The sequence below is a fragment of the Balaenoptera acutorostrata genome, chromosome 8 (assembly GCF_949987535.1).
Source record: "Balaenoptera acutorostrata chromosome 8, mBalAcu1.1, whole genome shotgun sequence".
In the NCBI taxonomy this organism is placed as follows: Eukaryota; Metazoa; Chordata; class Mammalia; order Artiodactyla; family Balaenopteridae; genus Balaenoptera; species Balaenoptera acutorostrata.
The window spans coordinates 39444706-39456806 of NC_080071.1; the positions used below are offsets into that span (position 1 = coordinate 39444706).

Here is a 12101-nt window from a genome sequence, read left to right on the forward strand (position 1 = left end):
TTGATACCTACCAGGACACTGTATTCAGATTGCTGATGTTATGACTTTAAATCACAATATACCTACCCTCTGTGGGTTCCCCATTAATTTTCTGTCACAGTGCCCAGTTTTACGTCAGTGAAATTTAAGGTATTAATTCCAATAAGGCAGTTTGAAGGTGTATGTTCGATTGGGAAAGGCAGAAATTTTTTCAAACATTATCGCCATCCTCAGATACTCAAGTGATGTGAACACATGAACATTACCACGCAGTAAGAGCCACGTGCTACAATCAATCTTAAATGAAAATAGAGCACTTCTCCCACTCAAGAAGGCCTGGAAACAGTCCAAAGCAAGATCTCCCTTTGGCTGATTTACAAAGTGTGTGGGGAGAGATAAATTAGGAGTTTGGGAGTAACATATACCCACTACTATATATAAAACAGATAACCAACAAGGACCTACTGTATAGCACAGGTAATTATACTCAATATTTTTTAATAACCTATAAGGGAAAATAATCTGAAAAAAAAGATATATATGTATGTATAACTGAATCACTCTGCTGTACACCTGAAACTAACACAACATTGTAAATCAACTATACTCCAATTAAAAAACAAAAAGGCAAACCAAGGCAGGGCAGTCAACCAGAGCCTTATGGTTTGCATGCCAAAAGCCTGCAATATTTATGTATCTTTACCTAATAAATGAAAGAGGATTTTTAAAAAGAGAAAGTTTTTTTGGTAAAAGTTTCAAGGGTTTTTTTGGTTTTTTCAAGGGTTTTTTTTCAAATTATTTGTCAAATATATCAAGGTTATATCAATATAACCTTGATATATTTTATGATAATTCCATTCCTCCAGGAGAAACACTACCGTGTTGGCACAAATGTCCACCTCAAACAGAACAATGGGAGCTCTAAGATAAAATTCTCCTGTTTTTTGTTTTCTTTTTTCAGTGACCTTTTACACGTCAAAGCACAGAATCTCTTAGTTTTGAGTACAAAATAATGGCCAGAGTAGGAATATATTTTAAAAGCTCCTTTTTGCTGCTATCAATTTTGAAACTCTAAGTGGAGTCGAGATTTCTGTGACGTGCTCCAGCCTGTTGAAGTCATGGGTCTCTGACTGGTTTGCCTTGATGACCTAAAATCACCAGCTTCACCTCACACTGACCTTGTTTGCGCTGTTAAAAAAGTCATTTGCCTTTTTTAACCAGGTTTTCCTTTCCACCATGAGCCGACCAAATTCCTCTTGAAGCCAAGTCAGTTTCTGGTTAGAGAGCTGTAGGTGTTCTTTCTCCACATCCTCCTTGGAGAGCAGAATCCCCAGGGCCTCTGTCTTCAGCTTCTGCACTGCGGAATTCCATTCCTGCAAGAGATCACGCTTCAGTTTATTTTACACATCCTCCCCTTTGGAATCTCTGGTAAGACTCAGAGGACATTTACATGTGTTGAATGTATCAGCAACCTGTCATTATTTTCAAATCATAAAGGAGTCAATGCTACATTCCAGGTTTGAGTTCCGAGACATAGGTAAAAAAAGAAAGAGACACAGAAAAGAGGCTAAAAAGGGAGAGGGGATGATAGTAGAAAGGGGCAGGTCAATTGGGATACGTGATTGATGGAGGGTCTGGTTGCCCTGAATTCAGGTCACTTGCCATTTCCCTTAACAATACCTGAAAATATACCCAAAATATGGTCATCAGTGTTTTTCAATCTCTAACTCATTTTTACCTATTTTTATTCATTTAAGTATAAAAACATTTCTCTCCCACAATTTAGTCTCACTGGCAATGTGGGCAAATGCACACAAGAAAGGAAGGGAAATCTCATAGTCTATGGTTGTTTGTGCATCTGCCTACACTTAGAACTGAAATTAAGACCTGTTACTCTGCACAAAGTTAATAGCTGTTATTGTGCAGTATTCTCTCCTTCCTGACCCCAGTTTCACCTCTCAATGTTTCACTATTAATGATTTATAAACATTTCAACAAAGGAAAAGAGGTAGATTTTTACTTTCTATTGCATGAGGGTGAAAAACAGTAAATAGAGAAGAAAGAAAATAACAAGAGTTGAAGTAAATCAAACATATTAACATTCCATTTATTTGAAGGGAAATTCAAATTTCTTGCAAAAGAACTGAAGACAGATCTAGTTTCATAAAATAATGCTTATCTCTCACATAGGAGTCTTGTTAGCAAATTTTCTGGTACCCATCTCAGCTGAGACTGAGCAGTGAGCAGATGCTGCTTGTTAAAGCATCAGAAATTTATCACCAAATTTTAAAAATCACAGTCTGACTCCATCCTGGCTTGCTCCCCAGTGCAAAATGTCCTATTATTAGGTTACATTTGTTGCATTATATTGTATAAAATAATACAATTTTAGTGCAATTTACCGCTATCATTTCCATTCATTTATTTCACAAGACAACTAAATACTGTGTACCTGGGACCATGTTAGGATAGATGTCTTGGGGAATATAAACAAAGAATAAAATATAGTTCTTTCCTTTAACAATACATAAACGGCTATTTTACATAATTTTATATATACTGCATTATGAAGTGTATTAAATACATGCTGTTTCTACAAACACACAAATACACGTACATACACACAAAATGGTAGCATTTCAAATCGCAGTTGGTAGATGCTGAAAAGAGAAACTGTACATATTATTTTATGGACTTCATAGAACCTGTTCTAGTAATTGTGTAAGAGAAAAATAGTTTGATCAATGGACGCAAGAATAACTGTGGTAAGGGGGCAAGATGGCGGAAGAGTAAGACACGGAGATCACCTTCCTTCCCACAGATACAGTAGAAATACATCTACACGTGGAACTGCTCCTACAGAACACCTACTGAATGCTGGCAGAAGACGTCAGACCTCCCAAAAGGCAAGAAAATCCCCACGTACTTGGGTAGGGCAAAAGAAAAAAGAAACAACAGAGACAAAAGAATAGGGACGGGACCTGCACCAGTGGGAGGGAGCCGTGAAGGAGGAAAGGTTTCCACACACCAGGAAGCCCCTTTGTGGGCGGAGACTGTGGGTGGCGGAGGGGGGAGCTTCGGAGCCACGGAGGAGAGCGCAGCCACAGGGGAGCGGAGGGCAAAGCGGAGACATTCCCGCACAGAGGCTCGGCGCCGAGCAGCACTCACCAGCCCGAGAGGCTTGTCTGCTTAGCCGCCGGGGCGGGCGGGGCTGGGAGCTGAGGCTCGGGCTTCGGTGCTAGCCGGGAGAGAGTCCGGGAAAAAGTCTGCAGCTGCCGAAGACGCAAGAGACTTTTTCTTGCCTCTTTGTTTCGCGGCGCGCAAGGAGAGGGGATTCAGAGCGCCGCCTAAACGAGCTCCAGAGACGGGCGCGAGCCGCGGCTAACAGAGCGGACCCCAGAGACGGGCAGGAGACGCTAAGGCTGCTGCTGCCGCCACCAAGAAGCCTGTGTGCGAGCACAGGTCACTCTCCACACCGCCCCTCCCGGGAGCCGGTGCAGCTCGCTACTGCCAGGCTCCGGTGATCCAGGGACATCTTCCCCGGGAGAACGCACAGCGCGCCTCAGGCTGCTGCGACGTCACGACGCCTCTGCCGCCGCAGGCTCGCCCCGCCTCCTCCGTACCGCTCCCTCCCCCCGCGCCTGAGTAAGCCAGAGCCCCCGAAGCAGCTGCTCCTTTAACCCCGTCCTGTCTGGGCGGGGAACAGATGCCCTCAGGCGACCTACACACAGAGGCGGGTCCAAATCCAAAGCTGAGCCCCGGGAGCTGTTCGAACAAAGAAGAGAAAGGGAAATCTCTCCCAGCAGCCTCAGGAGCAGCAGATTAAAGCTCCACAAACAACTTGATGTGCTTGCATCTGTTGAATACCTGAAGCGACAATGAATCATCCCAAATTCAAGAGGTGGACTTTGGGAGCAGGATATATTAATTTTTCCCCTTTTCCTTTTTTTGTGAGTGTATATGTGTATGCTTCTGGGTGAGATTTTGTCTGTATAGCTTTGCTTTCACCATTAGTCCAAGGGTTAGGTCCGTTTTTTTTTTTTTTTTAACTTAAAAAAATTTTTTTTCCTAATAAATGTTTTCTTAATAATTTTTTCCTTATTTTCTATTTTTTAGAAATTAAAAAAATTTTTAATAAGTTTTTTCATATTTTTATTTTAAAAAATTAAAATTTTTTTCTTCTTAATAAATTTTTTCTTAATTTTTTTCTTATTCTTTATTTAAAAAAATTAATAAATCTATTTTTTAAAATTTAAAAAAAGTTTTTTCTGAATACATTTACTCTTAATAATTTTTTTCTTATTTTTTATTATAATAGATTTATTTTATTTTATCCTCTTTCTTTCTTTCTATTTTTTTCTCCCTTTTATTCTGAGCCGTGTGGATGAAAGACTCTTGGTGCTCCAGCCAGGCATCAGGGCTGTGCCTCTGAGGTGGGAGAGCCAACTTCAGGACACTGGTCCACAAGAGACCTCCAGCTCTACGTAATACCAAACGGCAAAAATCTCTCAGAGATCTCCATCTCAATATCAAGACCCAGCTTCACTCAACGACCAGCTAGCTACAGTGCTGGACACCCTATGCCAAACAACTAGCAAGACAGGAACACAGCCCCATCCATTAGCAGAGAGGCTGCCTAAAATCATAATAAGGCCACAGACACCCCAAAATACACCACCAGACGTGGACATGCCCACCAGAAAGACAAGATCCAGCCTCATCCACCAGAACACAGGCACTAGTTCCCTCCACCAGGAAGCCTACACAACCCACTGAACCAACCTTAGACACTGGGGACAGATACCAAAAACAACGGGAACTACGAACCTGCAGCCAGTGAAAAGGAGACCCCAAACACAGTAAGATAAGAGACGACAGAAAATGAGGTGACAGAAAAACACACAGCAGATGAAGGAGCAGGATCAAAAAACACCAGACCTAACAAATGAAGAGGAAATAGGTAGCCTACCTGAAAAAGAATTCACAGTAATGATAGTAAGGATGATCCAAAATCTTGGAAATAGAATAGACAAAATGCAAGAAACATTTAACAAGGACGTAGAAGAACTAAAGAGGAACCAAGCAATGATGAAAAACACAATAAATGAAATTAAAAATACTCTAGATGGGATCAATAGCAGAATAACTGAGGCAGAAGAACGGATAAGTGACCTGGAAGATAAAATGGTGGACATAACTACTGCAGAGCAGGAGAAAGAAAAAAGAATGAAAAGAACTGAGGACAGTCTCAGAGACCTCTGGGACAACATTAAACATACCAACATTCGAATTATAGGGGTCCCAGAAGAAGAAGAGAAAAAGAAAGGGACTGAGAAAATATTTGAAGAGATTATAGTTGAAAACTTCCCTAATATGGGAAAGGAAATAGTTAATCAAGTCCTGGAAGCACAGAGAGTCCCATACAGGATAAATCCAAGGAGAAACATGCCAAGACACATATTAATCAAACTGTCAAAAATTAAATATACAGAAAACATATTAAAAGCAGCAAGGGAAAAACAACAAATAACACACAAGGGAATTCCCATAAGGTTAACAGCTGATCTTTCAGCAGAAACTCTGCAAGCCAGAAGGGAGTGGCAGGATATACTTAAAGTCATGAAGGAGAAAAACCTACAACCAAGGTTATTCTACCCAGCAAGGATCTCATTCAGATTCGATGGAGAAATTAAAACCTTTACAGACAAGCAAAAGCTGAGAGAGTTCAGCACCACCAAGCCAGCTTTACAACAAATGCTAAAGGAACTTCTCTAGGCAAGAAACACAAGAGAAGGAAAACACCTACAATAACAAACACAAAATATTTAAGAAAATGGGAATAGGAACATACATATCGATAATTACCTTAAATGTAAATGGATTAAATGCTCCCACCAAAAGACACAGACTGGCTGAATGGATACAAAAACAAGACCCATATATATGCTGTCTACAAGAGACCCACTTCAGACCTAGAGACACACACAGACTGAGAGTGAGGGGATGGAAAAAGATATTCCATGCAAATGGAAATCAAAAGAAAGCTGGAGTAGCAATTCTCATATCAGACAAAATAGACTTTAAAATAAAGACTATTACAAGAGACAAAGAAGGACACTATATAATGATCAAGGGATTGATCCAAGAGGAAAGTATAACAATTGTAAATATTTATGCACCCAACATAGGAGCACCTCAATACATAAGGCAAATACTAACAGCCATAAAAGGGGAAATCGACAGTAACACAATCATAGTAGGGGACTTTAACACCCCACTTTCACCAATGGACAGATCATCCAAAATGAAAATGAATAAGGAAACACAAGCTTTAAATGATACATTAAACAAGATGGACTTAATTGATATTTATAGGACATTCCACCCAAAAACAACAGAATACACATTTTTCTCAAGTGCTCATGGAACGTTCTCCAGGATAGATCATATCTTGGGTCACAAATCAAGCCTTGGTAAATTTAAGAAAATTGAAATCGTATCAAGTATCTTTTCTGACCACAACGCTATGAGACTAGATATCAATTACAGGAAAAGATCTGTAAAAAATACAAACACATGGAGGCTACACAATACACTACTTAATAACGAAGTGATCACTGAAGAAATCAAAGGGGAAATCAAAAAATACCTGGAAACAAATGACAATGGAGATACGACGACCCATAACCTATGGGATGCAGCAAAAGCAGTTCTAAGAGGGAAGTTTATAGCAATACAAGCCTACATCAAGAAACAGGAAACATCTCGAATAAACAACCTAACCTTGCACCTAAAGCAATTAGAGAAAGAAGAACAAAAAAACCCCAAAGATAGCAGAAGGAAAGAAATCATAAAGATAGATCAGAAATAAATGAAAAAGAAATGAAGGAAACAATAGCAAAAATCAATGAAACTAAAAGCTGGTTCTTCGAGAAGATAAACAAAATTGATAAACCATTAGCCAGACTCATCAAGAGAAAAAGGGAGAAGACTCAAATCAATAGAATTAGAAATGAAAAAGGAGAAGTAACCACTGACACTGCAGAAATACAAACGATCATGAGAGATTACTACAAGCAACTCTATGCCAATAAAATGGACAACCTGGAAGAAATGGACAGATTCTTAGAAATGCACAACCTACCGAGACTGAACCAGGAAGAAATAGAAAATATGAACAGACCAATCACAAGCACTGAAATTGAAACTGTGATTAAAAATCTTCCAACAAACAAAAGCCCAGGACCAGATGGCTTCACAGGCGAATTCTATCAAACATTTAGAGAAGAGCTAACACCTATCCTTCTCAAACTCTTCCAAAATATTGCAGAGGGAGAAACACTCCCCAACTCATTCTACGAGGCCACCATCACCCTGATACCAAAACCAGACAAAGATGTCACAGAGAAAGAAAACTACAGGCCAATATCACTGATGAACATAGATGCAAAAATCCTCAACAAAATACTAGCAAACAGAATCCAACAGCACATTAAAAGGATTATACACCATGATCAAGTGGGGTTTATTCCAGGAATGCAAGGATTCTTCAATATACGCAAATCAATCAGCGTGGTACATCATATTAACAAATTGAAGGAGAAAAACCATATGATCATCTCAATAGATGCAGAGAAAGCTTTTGACAAAATTCAACACCTATTTATGATAAAAGCCCTGCAGAAAGTAGGCATAGAGGGAACTTTCCTCAACATAATAAAGGCCATATATGACAAACCCACAGCCAACATTGTCCTCAATGGTGAAAAACTGATACCATTTCCACTAAGATCAGGAAGAAGACAAGGTTGCCCACTCTCACCACTATTATTCAACATAGTTTTGGAAGTGTTAGCCACAGCAATCACAGAAGAAAAAGAAATAAAAGGAATCCAAATCGGAAAAGAAGAAGTAAAGCTGTCACTGTTTGCAGATGACATGATACTATACATAGAGAATCCTAAAGATGCTACCAGAAAACTCCTAGAGCTAATCAATGAATTTGGTAAAGTAGCAGGATACAAAATTAATGCACAGAAATCTCTTGCATTTCTATACACTAATGATGAAAAATCTGAAAGTGAAATTAAGAAAACACTCCTGTTTACCATTGCAACAAAAAGAATAAAATATCTAGGAATAAACCTACCTAAGGAGACAAAAAACCTGTATGCAGAAAATTATAAGACACTGATGAAAGAAATTAAAGATGATACAAATAGATGGAGAGATATACCATGTTCCTGGATTGGAAGAATCAACATTGTGAAAATGACTCTACTACCCAAGGCAATCTACAGATTCAATGCAATCCCTATCAAACTACCACTGGCATTTTTCACAGAACTAGAACAAAAAATTTCACAATTTGTATGGAGACACAAAAGACCCCGAATAGCCAAAGCAATCTTGAGAACGAAAAATGGAGCTGGAGGAATCAGGCTCCCTGACTTCAGACTATATTACAAAGCTACAGTAATCAAGACAGTTTGGTACTGGCACAAAAACAGAAATATAGATCAATGGAACAGGATAGAAAGCCCAGAGATAAACACACGCACATATGGTCACCTTATCTTTGATAAAGGAGGCAAGCATATACAGTGGAGAAAAGACAGCCTCTTCAATAAGTGGTGCTGGGAAAATTGGACAGGTACATGTAAAAGTATGAAATTAGAACACTTCCTGACACCATACAGAAAAAGAAACTCAAAATGGATTAAAGACCTAAATGTAAAGCCAGACACTATCAAACTCTTAGAGGAAAACATAGGCAGAACACTCTATGACATAAATCACAGCAAGATTCTTTTTGACCCAGCTCCTAGAGAAATGGAAATAAAAACACAAATAAACAAATGGGACCTAATGAAACTTAAAAGTTTTTGCACAGCAAAGGAAACCATAAACAAGACCAAAAGACAACCCTCAGAATGGGAGAAAATATTTGCAAATGAAGCAACTGACAAAGGATTAATCTCCAAGATTTACAAGCAGCTCATGCAGCTCAATAAAACAAACAACCCAATCCAAAAATGGGCAGAAGACCTAAATAGACATTTCTCCAAAGAAGATATACAGATGGCCAACAGACACATGAAAGAATGCTCAACATCATTAATCATTAGAGAAATGCAAATCAAAACCACAATGAGGTATCATCTCACACCGGTCAGAATGGCCATCATCAAAAAATCCAGAAACAATAAATGCTGGAGAGGGTGTGGAGAAAAGGGAACACTCTTGCACTGTTGGTGGGAATGTAAATTGATATAGCCACTATGGAGAACAGTATGGAGGTTCCTTAAAAAACTAAAAATAGAACTACCATACGACCCAGCAATACCACTACTGGGAATATACCCTGAGAAAACCATAATTCAAAAAAAGTCATGTACCAAAATGTTCATTGCAGCTCTATTTACAATAGCCAGGACATGGAAGCAACCTAAATGTCCATCATCGGATGAATGGATAAAGAAGATGTGGCACATATATACAATGGAATATTACTCAGCCATAAAAAGAAATGAAATGGAGGTATTTGTAATGAGGTGGATGGAGTTAGAGTCTGTCATACAGAGTGAAGTAAGTCAGAAAGAGAAAAACAAATACAGTATGCTAACACATATATATGGAATCTAAGGGAAAAAAAAAGGTCATGAAGAACCTAGTGGCCAGATGCGAATAAAGACACAGACCTACTAAAGAATGGACTTGAGGATATGGGGAGGGGGAAGGGTGAGATGTGACAGGGTGAGAGAGTGTCATGGACATATATACACTACCAAATGTAAAATAGATAGCTAGTGGGAAGCAGCCGCATAGCACAGGGAGATCAGCTCGGTGCTTTGTGACCACCTAGAGGGGTGCGATAGGGAGGGTGGGAGGGAGGGAGATGCAAGAGGGAAGAGATATGGGAACATATGTATATGTATAACTGATTCACTTTGTTATAAAGCAGAAACTAACACACCATTGTAAAGCAATTATACTTCAATAAAGATGTTAAAAAAAAAAGAAAAAAAAAGAATAAGTATGGTAGATTAATGCATTGGCATTTTTTTGAGCACCAATTACGAGCTTATGTTTTGTATGTATAACCCTCACAAACTTAGGTTAGATGTTATTGTTTTCCTAGTATTTACACAGGCTCAGAGGGGTATGTTATTCAAGGTTACATATCCAATAAGTGGCAGAGCTAGGAGTATTCGCAGGTTTGTATACAATGCTACATTCCAGGGAACTGAGGGTACAGAGACTCCAGAATCTCCAAATTTCTCAGTGAGTGCAAAAGCAATACTCTTAGGCATGAAGATGGGCTACGTGAGTTCTCAAGATCCTTCATTTCTTAAACAGCTATTTGTCCCCATTTAAGGACTGCTAATATGTGCCATGACATTATTTTGTAAAGCACTGTAAATATCCCTCCCACTTGAAAACCACTACTTTAATCTTATCGGGAAAAAGCAAATATTTCTAAAGCAGTTAGCATAATTTCTGGCATACATAATAGGCACTCACTAAATATTAGTCCCACTTTTCTTCCCGTCAGTTTTATCATGGTTCATTAGTGTCCCAAAATTTGTTCATTATTTATGGGAATTCCTGTTTCCCAGTTCTAAAATAACAATAGTGGAAGCCTTCTCCAAATGTACTGGTCAGTGTTATGTACTGATCAATAATATGAGATAAGCAAAATAAAGCAGGTTTCTTTACTGTAGTGCTTCTTAGAATTTTTACTATGTTAACATGCACTGAGACTCCTAGAGGAAAACGTGTGTGAAACGTTTTGGACAAACTCCTTTGACCAAGAAACCATTTGTTTGCTAATCATCTCAGGGGACCAATGCTCCGGTTGGAACAATGCTGAGAAACACTATAGTTGTGGCTAAAAGGACCTGAACCAGCTACGGATTCGTTTGCTTTCACAAGTCTTTGTTTCTTTTTTTTGTTTTGTCCCAATCCCTCCAGCTACCCAGTTAGTCCATTTCCTGTCTTTTGGGTCCATTCTCTCAATTTCTGTCTGTTAAGATCTGTGGGGCATTAATCCTCAATGAACTCAAGTAAGAAATGCTCAATAAAAAATGAATAACAAGCAAACACAGGACAATAGAGAATATAAATCAGTGAAATCACTTTTATATTCCTTGTACTAGAGCATTAGATCATTCCTTTTTTTTTTTAATTCAATTTAACTGCTTTACTCCATAATATGAATGTACCGCGACTTCTTTATCCATTCTCTTGCTATTTAATTTTTCAGCTAGTATTTTGCTGTTACAGAAAAGATTTTGTTAAACATCAAAAAAAAAAAAAAAAAAAGAAATGCTCAATATGTGAAGACATAGAGTAAAGCAGGTAATTCTTTCAAAAAATTGGCATTGACCAGAATCTTCTGTGCTCGTTAGAGGAAAAACACTTAACAAATATGGAGAAGCTAGGGGAGGCCCAGAGAGCTGGGGGAAGGAAAGTGGAGAGGAGGTTAGGATATGGAGAGATAGGTTACAGCCATTACGTGCTCAGTCTGGACAAAACTAAACTCTACGGTGTTGGTATCTTAACTGTCTGCAAGAACGTAAGGGTTGATTCTTCTTCCTGTATGCTAGCACTGTGCTAAATGCTTTACGTATAGTATCTCACTTAATCTTCACCACACCCCTACAAGGTAGGAACTATTATTATCCTCATTTTACAGATGGGGTAACTGAGGCTCAGAAGGGTTAAGAACTTTCCCAAGGTCTCAACACTAGTAGGTGAAAGAGCCAGAACTCAAATTCAGGTAGTTTGACTCTAGAACCTGCTTTCTCAACCAGTATCCTGGCCTCAGCTCTGCAGAGAGGTGATAAACAGTGCTTTTTACACCACGGAAAGATTAAACACATTAACTTAGAATTACAGAGGTGAAACTTCCATAAGGTCTGGATAAGACCTGAAACTGATAAAAGTCCTTATATGACCCTGGGATTTTCTGATTTGAAATTAGAAGCCTTATTATTTCTAAATAAACACAATGCCTTACATATATAACTGAGAATTTACAGCCAAACTCAAGCTATATTTTGCTTAGCAACTGGACCAAAATAATAAAGTTCTTCTCTATGAATAAGAAGAGAAATCCT

General features: G+C 38.7%; 1 protein-coding gene across 5 annotated transcripts in view; it reads right to left on the reverse strand.

The window, feature by feature from the left end:
- Positions 1-12101, reverse strand: part of CCDC141 (coiled-coil domain containing 141) — a 217023-nt gene that overhangs the window by 93518 nt on the left and 111404 nt on the right. For all 5 annotated transcript variants that reach the window (XM_057551905.1, XM_057551906.1, XM_057551907.1 and 2 more), the window contains one exon: positions 1158-1352. In XM_057551905.1, the coding sequence (XP_057407888.1) occupies positions 1158-1352 (195 nt within the window). The remainder of the gene's footprint in view (positions 1-1157; positions 1353-12101) is intronic.